The sequence below is a fragment of the Natator depressus genome, chromosome 5 (genome assembly GCF_965152275.1).
Source record: "Natator depressus isolate rNatDep1 chromosome 5, rNatDep2.hap1, whole genome shotgun sequence".
Lineage (NCBI taxonomy): Eukaryota > Metazoa > Chordata > Testudines > Cheloniidae > Natator > Natator depressus.
In genome coordinates, this window is record NC_134238.1 from 130,198,525 (window position 1) to 130,217,271 (window position 18,747).

At 46.1% G+C, this 18,747-nt stretch overlaps 1 protein-coding gene across 1 annotated transcript in view; it reads right to left on the reverse strand.

The window, feature by feature from the left end:
- ABCA1 (ATP binding cassette subfamily A member 1) overlaps window positions 1–18,747 on the reverse strand; it is a 131,326-nt gene that overhangs the window by 43,632 nt on the left and 68,947 nt on the right. The window contains exons 8-11 of the mRNA XM_074953656.1: window positions 9,141–9,227; window positions 2,441–2,681; window positions 1,618–1,757; window positions 865–981 (exon numbers count right to left, since the gene is read on the reverse strand). Of these exons, the coding sequence (XP_074809757.1) occupies window positions 865–981; window positions 1,618–1,757; window positions 2,441–2,681; window positions 9,141–9,227 (585 nt within the window). The remainder of the gene's footprint in view (window positions 1–864; window positions 982–1,617; window positions 1,758–2,440; window positions 2,682–9,140; window positions 9,228–18,747) is intronic.

Consider the following 18,747-nt stretch of genomic DNA (forward strand, 5'->3'; position numbering starts at 1 on the left):
GCCCTGGTACTTACAGACATTTGCTGTGACGAAGGAGAACCCAGCATAGCAAGTTAAATGTGTCAGGAACCCTGCTCTCCAGGTTATACACATGTAATAGTCCGCAGTGAAGAAGAAAGAGCGGACCCCAGGCAAGGCAGATGGAGGGCAGTGGTTAATCATGCTCTGCTTCAGTTCACGGCACTGTGTGACATGATTACAGGGCGCTCGTATGTCACATCCTGTACTTAAAAATCTCTTGTTCTCAACTCAGATGGGCCAGATCCTCAACTGATGTAAACTGGTGCAACTCCAGTGAAGTCAGTGGAGGAACTGACCCAGCTGTGTCTAGTGCGTTATTCAGTTCCCATTTCACGCACACACCATTTCAGACAAGACTAAAACCTTCCTTCTCGAATCATGCTGTAGCACTGCACTGGCAGTAGCTACCATGCAGGAGAACTTGTCTCCAGGAATGACCCCTTAGTGCTGTGCATACCAGCTCAGGACTGAAGTGCCAGGCACATCCCCAAAATAAATACTTTAGCTCACTCCTTGTATGCAAGGCTCTTGTGGCTTTGGCAAGGACAAAGATATCCAAGAAATTTAAGGTATGTCTACACTGCAATTAAACCCCCCTGGCTGGCCCATGCCAGCTGGCTCGGGGCCAGGCTAAGGGGCTGTTTACTTGCAGTGTAGACTCGGGTGCTCTGGGACAGTCCTACCTCACAGGGTCCTAGAGCCCAAGCTCCGGCACGAGCCAGATTGTCTACATCACAAATGAACAGTCCCTTAGAATGAGCCCTTAGCCTGAGTCAGCTGGCACGGGCCAGCCGCAGGGGTTTAATTACAGTGCAGACATACCCACAGTGACAGCATACTGACCCGGATCAGATCCATTTCCTGGCTGCTTTCCATGAACGTCCAAATCTTCGAGCCTACCTCCTCCCACATCCCTCCTAGGTCCCGGAACACGCCCAGCTCCTGGAAAGTCCTGTTCACCTGCCAGCAAAGGGGAAGGATTATTCCAAAATTTCAGCATTGCAGGTCTGAGCAGCAGCAGGTCAGATGGGCAGAGTGCAAGTCTAGGCACTGCGCTGCCCAAGTTTTATTGGTAATGTGGTAGCTACAGCAAGGAGAAAAATCACACGTTTGAAAAGAAAAATATCACAATCTAGTACATTTGTGTGCCCAGGATCTCAATGCCTTTGTAGGCCACTTTGAAGGGCTGAATTACGACTGGCTCTTTCATGGGTGTGCATGGGGAGCAGCGTACAAAAAGCCTACCCCCCCCACTCTCACTTTTCATGTCAGGGCCATTCAGGAAAGCACTAGGACTGCTGCTTCCCGCTGCTCCCAGAAGTGAGTATCTCCCCAAAGGAGGTGGGAAGGAGACGCAGCCTGGGTATGCCCCAGCCGCCCCTCCTGTCTTCCAGCCCTCTTTTCTCTGTGAGGCTTCAGCAGAGAACCTGTATTGGCTCTGTGCTACAGGACAATCACCTTTGTACTTGAGCTGGTTAAACCAACAGTAGGGCCAAATTAAACCATCTCCGTAGAACAAAGCTGTGAACTGCATAAATGGGTCGGGCCCCATCTCTTCTGTGCTGCTTACATGCGGGACAGGGTTCCATAGCCTACCTCAGCCATGACCCTCCTCGTGACCGGGGTGTCAGGAGTGTACAGGATCTTCCCAATAAGCAAAGGCTTCAGAGCCCTCCAAATAATTCGGGAAAGCGGACTGGATTCAAGATTCTTCAGCAGCTCATTGCAATAGGGTGCTAAACAGGGAGAGAACGTGCATGAGCTAAGCTAGAGACACGGTATCGAACAACTCAAAGGCACTTACTCATGGGCAAGCATGTCACACACGTGTGCATTTTAAAACCAGAAATATCTGAGCCAAGAGGGTTGGAGTTATCACCCTGAGCTGCACAGCTTGACCAGAAACCCAACTGGATCTGGAGTTCTGAAAGTGACAAAGGGACATCTGCATAGCATTCACCATGAAAACCAGGCACCTGTGCAAAGCATGCGCTGCTCACTGATTACAAAGCGCAGTTCAATCAAAAGAGCACATCAAAGGCCCAATTTTCAAAGGCTCAGTAGCCAGATCTGCAGCAGAGCTCAGCACCCCATGTGCACCCAAAGGGCAGAGCACTTTGCAAGTCTAACACATGGTAGCACACACAAGGCCTAACTCAAAGCCTAGATTAGTCAGTGGGAGTCTTCAGTAGGTTCCGTGTCAGGTCCTTACACTGCCATTATAAGAACCTCTCACATCATATGGAACGGTCTCCGCTAGCCTATCGTGCAGTATGAGCATGTAAATACACACAGGCCTTGAGTCATTATCTGGCTATCCTGTCAGCCTGTGGGACAGTCAAGAGGAAGCGGAGGCCTCTAACGAGTCACACACTCGTAACGTGAACAGGCACGTTGGCCAGGACTGGGTCTCACTTACTTGTAGAATTATCATAGAAATTCGCTGCATCCTCCTCGGTGCTGTTGCCTCCAAACAGGGCTTTGTAGTTGTTGTCCTCGTACCAGTTGAGAGATTTGATTTTCAACCCTCCTCCCTCCGGATGGCCACACACGATCCGCGACACCGCCTGGTAGATCTGGGTGGAGGAGCTTGTGGAGTTCACATTGGTCAGAAATATCACTTCCTGCCTCATGTCACTCCAGCTCTTCATGCTCACCAGCTGCAATGCACAGGGACAAAGGGCTTGTTTATTTCACTTGCATGGAGCAGATATTTTGATATCAAAGCATCTGTCTCCACAAACACCTGATTAATTTAATAAACCATCCACGTGAAACAGACCTTGGAAAATCAATGCGGGGGACCTTGCACTCAGGAAATGTCCCATGTATGCAGCAGGGGCCTGGCTTCTGTTGCGCCATCTCCTTTATTCTGCGTTTTTCAATGACTCGCAGAGAAAATCCCTAGCTCCTGCCCTCACATGAACTCCACCCTTCTCAGGGCTGCACCCCATTCACATTCCAGCAGGACCCCCTCATTCAGGTGACAGAATGTGTGTGGGGGGGAAGTGAGCCAGAAGGAGAGGCAGGGAAATAATAAACAGTGAGCCAAACTAATCAGATGCAGCTTTGCAACATTCAGAGGCTGAGAGACAGGGCCCAGTTCTCCACTGGTGTAAACTGGCATAGCTCCACTGATGTCAATGGGCTTGTGTCAATTTATACTGGCCTGTGAGCTCAGATATCACTTTCCTCCCACCCTCCCTTTATCAGGGGCATTCCCAGAAAATCCTTAATGGTCATGAGGCAAGTCCAGCTGCAGCCGAACTTTGGGGTCACAACAGGGATCTTCATTGCCTCCGCAACCATAAAACCAGCCAAACATCACAGGGCACTTCCCTTGGCATCTTCCCTAACACAAGGTGCAGGGGCATTAACACTACAGATTGGTTAGGAAGAGTCTATCCTCTACCAGAAACAGAATCCCCGTCACTCTGACATAAGCATCCGTGTCCGCTCACTTACAAAGTGATGTGAATAAAAACACCACAGGACTGGCCTATGACACTACGGTAACATACTGCGCTTTAAGAGAGAAGGCCAGATACCCAGAGTGTGTAAAATGGCATGTCTCCACGGATGTCCATTTATACCAGCTCACAATCTAGCCTGTAATGCTTCGGACCATTATTTTCAGAGCTGCCGCCCCACTGACTTCAACTGGAGCTGTGCACGATCAACACCTTTGGAAAATATCAGGCCACCTTAACTAGAGGTGTCGCTATATTCGCCACCTATTGTAATAACAACAAGGCACATTTGTATTGGTAACCTGAACTGCTTCCTTGTCAATGTGTAGAAGGGCGTTCTGAAATCGAGCAGGAAGAAACTAAATTACAAAGTACCGAGAAGTGCTGTGGTAGCAGGGTTGGTCCCAGGATATGAGAGACACAAGGTGGGCAAGGTAATATCTTTTACTGGACTCTGCTGGTCTGAGAGACAAGCTTTTGAGTTACACAGAGGAGCCTGAAGAAGAGCTCTGTGTAGCTCGAAGGCACTTCTCTTTCACCAACAGACACTGATCCAGTAAAAGATACTGCCTCACCCACCCTGTCTCTATAATAGCTAGAAGGCACTACAGTATTGCTACCAAAATGTCCCTCACCCCCACCCCCAGACCTATAAACGTGCAGCTGCTCTCATGTTCTGCATTGCTAGCCAGTATGCTTCCCTGTTACCTACATGGTCAGGTCAATTTGAAATCTGAACCAATGAGCTGTGGTCCATCACTTTATTTCCATGGACGGTGACGCAAAATCAATCAGAGTGTAGCTGGCCTGCTGGTTCTGATGTACTATGTCTCTTGATTTTGACAGTCAAAAATGACAAAGCCCTGGAACAGAGCAAACCAAATTCACCCAGGAGGTTACACCACTGAAGTTGGTGGAGTTACACTGGGGATGAGCTTGGCCCGCTGAGTTTATTCCCAGAATTGTGGATGTTTTAAACATGTTCCAATGACTTGGCAAAAATTCAGCTGATGCTGATCAAGAGCCACTCCCATGTCACACACAAGAAGTCTGTTTATTTTTAGAAAAATACACACATCACATCAATATGATGGGAGACAGATGAGACAAGCAAAACCTTGGGGTTTGCTCCATATTTGCCTAATGTTAATGCCTGAGGCATATTTTAAAATTTCTCCACTACATCCCACCCCGCCAGATCTGGTGTCATTGTGCACAGCACAGCTTGGAGGAGGCAGACACCATGCGATACAATGGAAATAACCTTAGGTATACATCAGTTATTTTAGGTTTCAAAATGGCTAACTTTAATTTTGCTCTGGTTGACTCTTAAAAATAAAAATTTGACAAATATGGCCAAGATTTTCAAAAGAGACTCGTGATTTTCAGTGCCCAACTCAAAGGTCTCATCTACACTAGAAAATTCATCCATTCCACTAAGCTAGTTAAAGCAGTATGATCCACTTCCCCCAGCATCCCTAATGTGGACACAGGTATATCCGTATAAAGGTGCTTTATACCTGCTGTTCTCATATGCAAAGGAGAATAACTATATACCAGTATAAATGTATTCACAACAGGGCTTTCACCGGTATAACTATATTGGTTAAAAAACAAAATCACCCACCTAACTGACAGTTATACCTGTTCAACTTCCAACCTTAGGCTATGAGTTAGGCCAGGCCTAAATGACAAATTTTAGCAGCTCCACTACGTTGAGTCGAGGGTGTAATGAGGTGAGATCTGTGATGGATAGAAGCCTCTAGTGTAGATGCAGCTATACTTGCAAGCCTGTGCTTTTCCCAGGGTAGCTTGTTTTGCTCTGGGGGGCTGGAATAAGCTCTACTGGCAAAAGCACAGCTTTGCCTGTGTGAGTTATGTCCACACTAGGAGCTCTGTGCCAACGTAGCATCCTGGGCTAGCTATAGCAGTAAAGCCCAGTGCAGACCTGGCCTTCGAGAAGGGCCTGGTTTTCTGAAAGTTCTGGGCACCCATTCTCTGAAATCAGACTGCTTTGGCTCGAGCTGGACATCCCAAACCCCCTAGTCACTTCTGAATATCTCGGACATACACATACACAGGGGTATATTGATCAAGCAGTCTGGGATGACTCATTTTATACCACTGACTGATAAAGAGAGAGATTAGATGAATAAAACAGATGGACTAGATCAGGCTGAGTAGTAATGCTGGCAGTTCGAGTGTCATTTACCCTACTCTTTATAGCTCCTTATAGTTTGTATTTCCTTTCTACATGTCTCCTGTCTCTAATTTCTGACAAAACCACAGTGGGCAAACTCCAGAACACTCGAGAGCTACTCCCCGCTTTGGCCTGGGGACGTACAGAAAACACGCTGTGAGGGTCACAAACCCTGGATCCCAATATGCCACTGCCCGAGCAGAGTAATCAATAGGCCTCTGTTAAGCACTGGAGACGCCTGAAGGCATAACAGGTAAGAAACTGGCTGTCGGGTATCACCTATCATTAAGATTTCAGATGCATATGGCTAGCTGACTGCTCCACTGCATTCAACATTGAAGGCTACCTTGCAATAGCAGTAAGGGATGGTTCTAATCTCAAGAAAGCCGCAATGCATATCCCACATCACAGAGCAGGATCGAGTTGAAAATATTTTACTGAAAGCAACACAAGCATGGAGATGTGGCTTTCTACAGCTCATTCTCAGTTCCCCTGGCTGTGCCTTGAGTTTTGCATCATTCGCACTGACAGAGATAAGCAGTCACTCCCCTGAAGGCAGTGGAGTTGCATTGGTGCAAAATGTACCACAATCAGCTAAAGTGGGGAAATGGGGAGGGAGGGGGTGAACGTGTTTAAGAGCTGGACTGAAAACTCAAATGGCAAGTCTCAGCCCGATGTTAGTGGTTTTCTATTGCAGAAAACAGGCTTCATAGTGGGAACATGACTGAGAAGCAACCTGGTCTAGAGGCTAGGGCACTGGACTGAGACTCAGGGTTCAGTTCCCAGCCTGCCACTGATCTGCTGTGTGACCGTGGGCAAGTCACTTCACCTCCGTGCCTCAGTTTCCCCTCCTACCCTATGTCTGTTGTCTGTTTAGACTGCAAGCTTTTTGGGACAAGAACTGTCTCTTACTACATGTATATAAAACACCCAATCTCAGATGGGGCCCATAGGGTATGTTTAACACTGCAACACATCTGCGGCTGGCCCATGTCTGCAGATGCGAGCTTGGGCTGCAGGGCTATGAAACTGTGGTGTAGACGTCCGGGCTCAGGCTGGAGCCTGGGTTTTGGGACCCTACAAGCTGGGAGGGACCCAGAGCCTGGGCTCCAAACAGCTACCCCATAATTGTCTTGCCCCACAGTGTGAGCCCCACAAGCTCGGGGCAGCTGACACGGGCCAGCTACAGGTGTTTAATTGCAGTGCAGACATACCCTTCGATGCTATCATAATAAAAAATAATAATAATTCAATCTAGCAGACCCTGCCACTAAAAAACAAAAACAAAAATCATTTGTGTGAGCAGCTTTGTTCAGTCTTTAGGACTGTGCGAAGCACTTGAGAAATGTAAACTAATAGCAGCCACTTGAGGAGTTATGTCGATTTATAACCGCCGAGGATCCGGCCCATGCATGTTTTCCAGAATACTGGGCTCATTCTCCACTGCAGGCTGGGAGCCTCTCACCAACAGGTCAGGCTAGGAAACATTCAGCATGTAGAGGCTGAATTGGAAACTTGTCCAAGGACCGGGATCCGGATTGCCCTCAGGTTCAGAGCCAGGGATCTAGTTCAAAGAAAAGGAGTACTTGTGGCACCTTAGAGACTAACCAATTTATTTGAGCATGAGCTTTCGTGAGCTATAGCTATAGCTCACGAAAGCTCATGCTCAAATAAATTGGTTAGTCTCTAAGGTGCCACAAGTCCTCCTTTTCTTTTTGCAAATACAGACTAACACGGCTGTTACTCTGGGATCTTGTTCAGTCCCTTTCCTAATTAACACCCTCTGCTAGAAAGGCTAGGGGATGTGGTGCAAATAATAATGCTCTCTTTTCCACAACGCCTGCTGCTAGATCAACAAGGGAATGAATCCTCCTTCCCCATCTGTCACACAACAGTCAGCACCCCAAACAATGAAATGTGACTTTCGGTCAAGACGTCTGGGAGGCTGATGCTACGGGCGCTGCGGAGAAAAGGCGGCCTTTGTTTGCACTGGAATAGGGAGAAGGAAAGGTACTCCTACCCAGGACAGCTGCCAAGCAAAAGGCACGTTACTCAGGGAGTTTTCAGCCACATCAGCAAAGAGAACATCACATGGCTTCAATTATTTTTACCCCCAGACAAAAGAAATAAAGAGAGGCCTGAGTGCTGTAACAGGAAACAGCTGTCACCAGACCCCAAAGCCAGGCGCGTAGGAGAGGCTCTCCTGTGGCCTTGGTTCCAAACTGACGCTGATCTTAGAATCTTCTTGTCAATTTCATCATAAATGGAAACCGCTGCAGGTCCCAGGGTTGGGCAGGGAACGTGTCCAAGGAAGAGCTGACGGGCATTGTGCCGCTGCGAACACCCTCCCCTCTCTGGAAGCAGAGTGCTCAGTAACCTGAGGAGCCCTCGGCTTTCTCAGGCGCTAAGAGGTTACTCCAGTTCATGGCTGTCGGGCTCTCTTTCCCTGATGAAGGATAATGGGGAGGAGGGGGATGGTATTGTTTAGCTTCAACGTCAACTTCTCCAAGAGAGAAAACACATGTTAGAATAATAACAGCCCATCACCATCAGCACAATCGGAGCTGAAGTAAGATAGCTCACTTCTTATTGCTATTTATATTCTCATAGGGCCAGCAGCCACAGTCCTGCAGCAGGGCCCCACTGTGCGGTGTCGTACAAACACAGAACAAAGACAGTCTCTGCTCCAAGGAGCTAGCTTTAAAAATAGATCGGGGGGTTGGTCCAGCACTAAGCACGTAGGGCTGATTTTTCACCATTTCACTGACAAAAATGTTTTTTCTCATCCATAAAACTGTCATTTACACATGCAAATTGGTCACATTATTCTTTGTGTTTATATTCAGATAGAGCCTGGAGGGCCCCAAGCAGGATCCGGTGCCCACTACGCTAGATGATGTACGAATATAGATGGGACAAGCAACAAATACGTAACTGCCCAGAAGTCCAGAGCTAGTAAATTCCAACATCAACCTACTTTCCCCCTCCCATAACTCCTTGTCACTCCCTGAGACCAGTTGCTGAAACCAACTGATATCACCTCCACCACTGCGAGCAAAAATCATTATGCAGGCTCGCGCCCACGGGCCTCGTCCAGGGCACAGCAAGCATTCTGTTTATGTTGTCAATGCAATGATTGTTCCTGCCTTTGAAAAAGCAGGCTCTGAAAAGCAAATGTAGGGCACGGTGCATATCACAGATATGTCAGAGTTCTTCCTTCAGAGGACCAAATCTGTAGCTGCATGGCTCAAAGGACTCCCACTGACTTCCCTCAGAGTTCTGGGCACAAAGATGCTGCAGAGTAGGGCCTATCTTTATTAAAAGGAAAAAAGCTGTAAGGCAGGTGCAGGTTACGGAGCAGCTTTGTGCTTTGGGGAAGTCAATTTCAGGCTAGAAACGGTGATGGCAAAGAGAAGTTCTCCCTCCTGACGCAGGAAGGAGCAGCTTACCTCTTTAACGAGCGTCCCAAGACTCTCCACCAAGGTCTCCATGGCTCCTGACAGATCCTGTAAGGAGTAATTGGAGGCGATTCCTTTCTGTAACAGGAAAGAGAAATAGAAACTTGGGATCACAAAAAGAAACCAAAAGGGAAACGCAAACCCTCAGAAACATTCAGATACCAAGCAGAGAGGAGTAGGGAGGAGGGTTTAGTAGACAAGGTCTCAGGAGACCGCAGTCAATTCCCAGCTCAACCACAGATTCCCTCTGTGCAATCTTGGGAAAGCTTCTTAATCTGCCCCATGTCTCACTCTTCATCCATCAAGGGTGGGTAATGCTTCCCTTCCTCACAGGGCTGGAGTGAGGATAATATCCATTAGTGATTGTGAGTTGCTCAATACCATGGTCATTAGGGCCATACAGATAGAACACAAGTTGTAAAACACCTGCATTTATTCTGCATGCGCCTTCAACTGAGAGGGTGATCCATGTTCCTGATTGCCTACGGCCTAAGTGGGTGCACCAGAGGCCCCTTCCCCTCTGTGCTCCAGCCAGAATACTGATCCCCCAAATACAAGGGTGAGAAGGTTATAAGCCCTGAGTGCACTAACGGGGGAATGTCTGGAAAGATCAGGAGATGGCTGTGGCCCCATGAAGCCAAAGCTGGGAAGTGGGAAGCCCAAGTTATATGGCAACATAACACAGCTGCTGGTAAGAATTTTCCCTCCAGGGGGCCTGGGGGCATCCTACCTGCTGCTACACTGTGCAGGCAGGTTTGGACAGGTCCACTTCTCTCCCCGGACCCTGAAGGAACTCTGGCTTTAGTAGCTTTAAATGAGACCTTGGGATTTTAACATTAAACCAAGTGCATATTTTATTTTAAAGCAACCAATTTCCATAAAATAGTCAATGATCCAAAGTCTAATCCAGAGCCAATGCAAAATAAAATAGTTCCAAATGTCAAACAGTGGAAGGCGATTGCTTTCAGGAAGCCTTTATTTATATTCAGAACCAATCCTTGCTGCATCCGGAAACCACAGCAGACACCTGCATGTCAAGGTTCCTGTTTACCGTTAGTCCAAGAGTTATGTGGGGGTTGATTGTTATTTTAGTTCTGCATGCAGCAAGGAATGATTTATTAAAAATTACATCTCAAATGCAAGACATTTCACATAAGTTTCAAGTGATCACTTAGATTGGGTGTTTGGGCTCACAACTTTGACAGCCTCTCTCCTTTGGTCTGAAGACCATTTCCTGAGATGACACATTTGAGGCTTATAGCACGTTACAGCACTGTGACACAGTGACAAGAATCAGGGGGTAGCCGTATTATATACTGTCACAAAAATAAAGGGAAGGGTAACCACCTTTCTGTATACAGTGCTATAAAATCCCTCCTGGCCAGAGGCAAAACCCTTTCACCTGTAAAGGGTTAAGAAGCTAAGATAACCTCGCTGGCACCTGACCAAAATGACCAATGAGGAGACAAGATACTTTAAAATCGGGAGGGGAGGGAAACAAAGGGTCTGTCTGTCTGTGTGATGCTTTTGCCGGAAACAGATCAGGAATGCAGACTCAGAACTTCTGTAAAGTTAGTAAGTAATCTAGCTAGAAATGCGTTAGATTTCCTTTTGTTTAATGGCTGGTAAAATACGCTGTGCTGAATGGAATGTAGATTCCTGTTTGTGTCTTTTTGTAACTTAAGGTTTTGCCTAGAGGGATTCTCTATGTTTTGAATCTGATTACCCTGTAAGGTATTTACCATCCTGATTTTATAGAGGTGATTCTCTTACCTTTTCTTTAATTAAAATTCTTCTTTTAAGAACCTGATTGATTTTTCATTGTTCTTAAGATCCAAGGGTTTGGGTCTGTGTTCACCTGTACAAATTGGTGAGGATTTTTAACAAGCCTTCCCCAGGAAAGGGAGTGTAGGGCTTGGTGGGATATTTTGGGGGAAGATATCTCCAAGTGGGCTCTTTCCCTGTTCTTTGTTTAACACGCTTGGTGGTGGCAGCATAGGGTTCAAGGACAAGGCAAAGTTTGTACCTTGGGGAAGTTTTTAACCTAAGCTGGTAAGAATAAGCTTAGGGAGTCTTTCATGCAGGTCCCCACATCTGTACCCTAGCGTTCAGAGTGGGGAAGGAACCTTGACATATACAGACTAACACAGCTACCCCCTGATACTTGACACCATGCAAGACACTAAATTTAGCCATATGGAGTGGAAATCCATCAACCTCAACAAAAAACTTGCACAGATACAGACAGACATCATCTTCCTCTCCAAGTGCAAACAGATGGACATCATACCAAATGGACTGAAGGTAAAAAAAATCCACTGCCATTGACATACAACACTGACTATGGTGAGAGACTGTGCCACACACTCTCAAAGCAACTGAGATCCATCTGAAGAAGTGGGTCTTTTGCCCACGAAAGCTTATGCCCAAATAAATCTGTTAGTCTTTAAGGTGCCACCGGACTCCTTGTTAATCACAAGAATGGCTCTTCAATTACAAGCCCCCGTTCTTAGACACTTCTATGATCCTTTGAGCTAAGATTTCTCATGTTTGTCCTCTGCCCGGGGTGATTTTTTGGGAGAAAAGTCTGGTAAAATGTCGCTTGGCCTATTTAAGTCACGTGATAAAACAGCTGGCTAGATAGTGATTCTCAACCTATTTACCACTGTGGGCTGCATATGCGGGCCTCATCCAATATTACCTGTATGGCCCTGAGGATGTCACATGGGCCGCAAGCAGCCCACAGGCCACAGGCTGAGAACCACTGGGCTAGAGCCTCCGCTGGATCAGCTGAGCACATTCACACCAGCTAAGGGTCAGGAACTTAAGGCTCAGATAACTTGAAAAACCAACCCACACACACAGCGAAGGAAGGAAAGAAAAGCAGTTCAAACTCGCCACAGATTTAATCCTTACTGGGACAAATTTGAAATATGGGTCACAAATAATGAAGTCTCAAAGGTGTGGCAACATTTTAACAATATGCCAGGGTGAGCGGTCCTACCTCCATTCACACAATGTACTTGCATGCCCCTCTGGAGCATCGCACATGGAAATAGACACAAGCTCCATTTCATTATTATTTATATTACCGAGAGGCTACAGAACACATCAGGGCCCCATTGTGCTAAGCACAGCACATGTACATAGTATGAGACAGCCCCTGCCCTGCAGGGCTCACCATCTAAACAGGCAAAACATGGGAACAGCAAACATTATTCCCAATTTTCCAGAGGCAGAACTGATGAGCAGGGACAGTTAGTGACTTGCCTAAAGTCACATAAAAAGGCTCTGATCAAGCAGTAATCAAACCCAGATCGCCTGAGTCCCAGTCCAATGCCCAGTCCAGTACACCACCCTGCCTCTCTTGCATAGACACAAAAGTTCATGCCATACCATGCATCTATAGGACCACATTACAGTAACACAGATGTGAGACTGCCCCCTGAATTAACTGTACACTTTACACCCAAGGAATTCCACTGGTTTCAATGGAGTTGCTCCTGATTCATATCCGTAGAGGTGGGCAGAAATTCAGGCCCAATAAGCCAGCATTCCTCCTTACACAAGCAGACCTTTCATGGAAGTCACTGGGAGTTTTGTCTGAAGGCAGAGTTAGCTTGAGTCATCTGCACTCCCGTTCCTCCTCTCGAGTTAGCCCAGCTCACGTGAAAACGGCCACGCTATGAAAGAGCACTCCAGCTGCTGTGTCCACACTGGCCTGAGACTTCTGAGGGCACATCCCAGAGTCCTTTGTGCTGCAGGAAGCTGAGCTGCTCTGTGAATTCTGTCTCAATGGATTGTGGGAGAATTTCTCTCTCCTTCTGGGCAGATGGGGAGGACTGTAGGAAGGCATCAGAGAACCATCAGCACTCGAGTGGAGCCAACGGCAGCAGAGTGGTTGTGTTAGCAGCTGACCAGTTGCTCAGTTGAGCCTTAGCCTATACCCCTCGCGGGCCAGTCGACTAGAATTAATAGCACCCCTGCACTTCAGTGAAGGGTATGTGTGGATAGAATTCGAGGTAGGGGCAACACTCAAGCTAACTTTGCTGTGACGACAAGCCTGAGTAAGAGATGCAGGAGCTGGTCATGTGCTTCTGACATGAGAATGGACAATTCACAGGCTGAATTGTGAGATTTTAAAAAATGATTTCTGCACAATATGCAATAAAATATGTCAGCATTTTTTCAAGGGGCACAATGTTTGCATATCTGTCGCCTTGCCCTGCCACAGGATACTTCAGTGGTTGCTTCTGGTAAGTAAATATGGCATCTGAGTCATATTTACTTTGCAATGGGAAACAATGTTTGTCATAAACACTATTTCAACCAGGAAGTGGTAGACAAATCACGCATTTGGAAGTTCTGTTATTATTTCCTAACAGGAGTCCCGCCCTATTGTTTAAGGGAAGGATGATCTCATGCGGCTTCATCCCAAAAAAAGGACACAGCAAGTCGGAGGTTCAAATGACGCTTGTATCTATATTAAAGAAAACCTTCTTTTCATAGGCAACGTTGTGCGCTGTGTTAAAGTCATTGGAATGTATGTATTATTCAGTGTTCTGTTTGGGCCAGAGCAATGACAAAATGCCACCCATGTCATTCAGAGAGACCAACACAATTGCTTTTTGTAGCCCTCACAGCTCCCTCATGGCCTCGTGCAACATGTCAATCACGGCACAGCTACAGCTCACTGCCAAACCTGGAGACATTTTCTGGGATGCCTCAGTGCTGCAGAGTTAAAACCCTTTACTTAACACACATACAAATTGCCTCTCCATGCTGAATATCAGAACTGGGAAGATCTACACAGAGCAAAGTTCTTCCCTATGTGGGCAGGCCCCATTTTAACTCACCAGCAACCACACACCACACAACAGAATCACTAACCCAGGCACCTATCCTTGCAACAAAGCCCGTTGCCAACTGTGTCCACATATCTATTCAGGGGACACCATCATAGGGCCTAATCACATCAGCCACACTATCAGAGGCTTGTTCACCTGCATATCTACCAATGTGATATATGCCATCATGTGCCAGCAATGCCCCTCTGCCATGTACATTGGCCAAACTGAACAGTCTCTACGTAAAAGACTAAATGGACACAAATCAGATGTCAAGAATTATAACATTCAAAAATCAGTCGGAGAACACTTCAATCTCTTTGGTCACTCGATTACAGACCTAAAAGTGGCAATTCTTCAACAAAAAAACTTCAAAAACAGACTCCAACGAGAAACTGCTGAATTGGAATTAATTTGCAAACTGGATACAATTAACTTAGGCTTGAATAAAGACTGGGAGTGGATGGGTCATTACACAAAGTAAAACTATTTCCCCATGTTTATTTCCCCCCCCACCCCCCACTGTTCCTCAGATGTTCTTGTCAACTGCTGGAAATGGCCCACCTTGATTATCACTACAAAAGGCTTTTTCCCGCCCCCCGCTCTCCTGCTGGTAATAGCTCACCTTACCTGATCACTCTCGTTACAGTGTGTATGGTAACACCCATTGTTTCATGTTCTCTATGTATATAAATCTCCCCACCGTATTTTCCACTGAATGCATCCGATGAAGTGAGCTGTAGCTCACGAAAGCTTATGCTCAAATAAATTTGTTAGTCTCTAAGGTGCCACAAGTCCTCCTTTTCTTTTTGTGAATACAGACTAACACAGCTGCTACTCTGAAACCTGTCATTTTAACTTGTGTGGTTTACTGTCTCGTGGGGAAAACCCACTCACAGAGATTGCTTCTCATTCTGTCAAGCAAAGGAGGGTTGGTCCCACATTTAAGTGGCAGGGGGTATCCCTCCAGCACCGATCTAGGGGATTAACTGAGGGCAAGCACTAGATGCCCCCTCCCCGGCCATGGCTGCCTGTAGTCCCTGATTGGCATCACTCCTCTTTTCTGAGTCAGCAGCAGTCTCAACACTAGAGAAAAGTTTGAAGGAAAGAGAAAATAAGATCCATGAAAGTTAGTCTGAAATGGCCCCTCCGTTCCCCTGGTTTTTAGCCAGCCCTGCCTAAAGCACTGAAAACTCTCTGCATACTGTGGGAATTAACAGCAGCTCCCTGCAGGGTGGGCCCAACGTGGAGCGTCTAATACTGCACATGGCAGATCTCATGCATCACCCTAAAGAGCCTATGCAATGGGAAAGGCTTACATAGATCTCTACTGAATATGCAGTTCAGTGATCGGTACTGCATTATGCCCATGTGTGTTGCTTTCCTTGGACAATGAACATCCATTCAACAATGGCTTTTTGCCATTCATCCAGCCATAATTTTGGGCTTTTTGATGATCCCTCCCAGAGTCCCTTCTGCAGTCCTGTCTAAACTGATTTGCCTAAGTGCTTATATAAGCCAAAGTATAACTAAGCCCATTTAATTGATCCTCTGTGAGGTTAGGAAACACCACGATCGCCATTTCATAGGTGTGGAGCTGAGGTACAGAGACATTCAGGGCACGTCTACACTCCATCCGGCAGCAAGCCTCCCAGCGGGCCCAGAGACTCGCGCTGGTGAGGCTCACGTTGGTGCTCTAGAAATAGCTCTGTAGACGGTGCTTTGATGTTGCAGCTCAGGCTGGAGCTTGGGCTCTCAAGCCCACCCCCGGCCCCAGAGCATGTGCTCCAAACTGAGCTGCCATGTCTACACTGCTATGTTTAGGACCCAGGCTCGCTCCCAGATGCAGCACAGACATGCCCAGAATCAAGTGGCAGGACAGTGGCAAAGATGGCAACCTGGCTCCCAGTCCAGGGTTTTAACCACAACTGCCTCCCTCTATTCCTGTGGCAAAGATTCTCTGTCCCCAGGGTTGGACCATTATTTGGGAAGTTCTCCATATGGAAAATTTGCGAATACGAAGTATGGTAAAAACGAGCACCATTTTTCTATCTGGCTTTCTTCTTCTTAATTGTGCTGAAATCTCACCAGCCAATTCATTGCACTTTGTACCGTACTGATTTCCTTTGTAACATTAATTCTTCTCTTTTATTTAGAGCTGCAACACTCTCCAATGCAGAAAGACGAATTTATCACTCAAGCCCTTAATGTGGTGCTTAAATGGGAGCTTGAGTTTTTGACAAAGTCACAAAGCTGCAAACTCATGGACCCTTCTTCTTTTTCAGGGTTCTCAGAAAAGAAAATGATGAAAACTTGTAGCCAATTGAGCCATGTCTGTTTGCATCGGTTGAAAACTTGGCCCAGAGTTTCCGTTATACTTATATTACAGCTAGGGAGACTAAAATGCCATTAAACAAAGACCTCTGGGGCACTTTTAAAAATTTAATTTCCTTGGCCAATGAGCTTTTCAACACAGGTTTATGAGCTTTGTATAAGAAGCAGAGCAGAACTTGTTTCCAAGATTTCACCCTTAGGAAAATGCTGCTTTTATTGATACACTGCAAGTGAACAGACTCCTTTGTTCAAGAGTGACGGAATGTTACCTCCTTTTCCAAGGATATTATTGTAGGTCAAGGGACTGTTTAGCCATTAAGCTAGAGTGTTTCACATGTGTGATGACCATTTCCTAGGTTAATTTATTCAGTCCACTTGGCCACACAGAGCACATTTAACGATTCAGGCATTGCAGCAACCTTCACCATTCTCCTTTGGAAAAATTATGCTTTGTGCTCCTAAGTAAGGTTGGCTGAATGCTCATCAGGTTCAGAATTGCTGTATTCAAGATTCTCTTCAGAAGCACAAAGCTTTTCTCTAAAGTCGAGATCAGAAGCAGGCTTCTCCCAATATCTATTTTTGTTCTTGCCCAGTGGCAGGAGCATAATGACTTATGGCCACTCTTTTACTGATTGAAAACGTAGGCTTAGATATGGCCAGTGTATTTGTTTCTGCTGGGCTAAAGAATTTGGACTTTACGAAGGGTATGTCTATATTTACCCCACTTGTTGGCAGTGTTCTCACGTTTATCCTTTTACGATCTTTGCTGCAAGAATATTCGTGATCTTGTTGTTACAGAAAGCGAGTTCTATAACCGAGGATGGTGGGAAATGAGGAAGTTAAGCCTGTACTAAGCGAGTTTGGCTGGAACCAAATTCATTTCATGAGGAAGAAAACCTACGGGCCAACATTTCCAGTGGGTGGCCTCCTTTTTCAGGGCCCAGTTTATTCTCAGGTAATTTGCTCCTGTATTTTGCATCTGCAGTTGGATTGTGGGTGCAAATCTCAGTACTTGTACCTTCACCTACCTGACTGTGAGTGTAAACTGGGCAGTTAGAGGCACATACTCAGACTGGCATTTGAAAATCTTTGGCTCAAAGTGAGTGTGTCTGGAGATCTGGGAGGTGTAAACTGTGCCCAGACAGAGAGAGGCTAGGCTGCAGCCATGTGAATGTTTATGCCTGTGCAGAGGACCAGTAAAAGGCCTAGAAACCACTTCAAGCCCACAAAATGCAAATTTCACTTATTATGAACACACTAATTAACTAAAGATAATCTCAACTCAACCTCTCCTGTCCCCAGCCTGCTCCGAAATGCTTTCCTTCCCGGAGTCCTTTTCAAAGTAGTTCATTTCGCTAGAGGAACCATTTTTGTGCTCTCTTCCCTCTGTCTGCCGTTACTTCATCTCTCTGTATTCATTATTATGTCATTCTCAGTAGTAGCCTCTCTCAGTAAGGACAAAATGCACGTGGGAGACGTGCAAAACAGAACATGAATTACAGTAAAGTCGGGGCTGAAAGGTAATCTGACTCCAGTGCTTGATAATCAACCCCTTTGATTGGGCAAACTCCAAGCAACTGATGCTTGACTATCTGTCCTATGAGGTTTATCAAATCTTCAAATCTGGATACTCCCAGAGCAAGAGTGCTGAATTCCTCTAAGCAGACAGCAGAGTTATTTGTTTTATTGGACAACAAAGTGGGTTCCATCGGCCCCTTCTTCTCTGTGCTGCTGTTTTCAGTATCAACTTCATCAAGTTCTTTGTATGCTACCCAGACACCGTAGGTATACAAAGAGCCACCTGGGTTTCAAAATAAACGAGCATGTCTATTGCAAATATCTTCACCAAGCACCTTAAGTTTACTTAAATAATTGCAAACTGCATGCAGCTAAAATATTTAGGTACTGATCCAAAGTCTATTAAAGTCAGTGGAAAGATTCCCCCTCACTTCAGTGGTCTTTGGATCTGGCCCTAAAATCTCACGTGCGCGTGTGTTAAAGCTACTCAAAGAGTTTGGGTTGCCATTGGCTATAAGCTTCCTCATGTTGCAAACATATGAAAGTTCTAATGCTAAATAGGTTTCTGTCAGACATCTGTGGGTTCATTCCAGCTGAGACGCAACATCTGATCAAAATACAGGAACAATGAATGGCTCATTTGTTACCATACAGCATAAATATTTTTCTCCTGAGAAATCCGTGTAGAGACACATGTTCCCAGGCAATGTCCTCATTTAACACATCACCCCAATCAACAGAAGGCAGGAGTATGGCAGGAGAAAACTATATGATTAACCTGGGGACTCAGAATCCTCTTCCATTTTCCTTATTGGCATTAAACAGTCTATTCCAAAAAATAAAGGCTCGTGTATTCTTAAACACTCCATCCCCGTATTTCCCAAAAGCTTGTACAACCA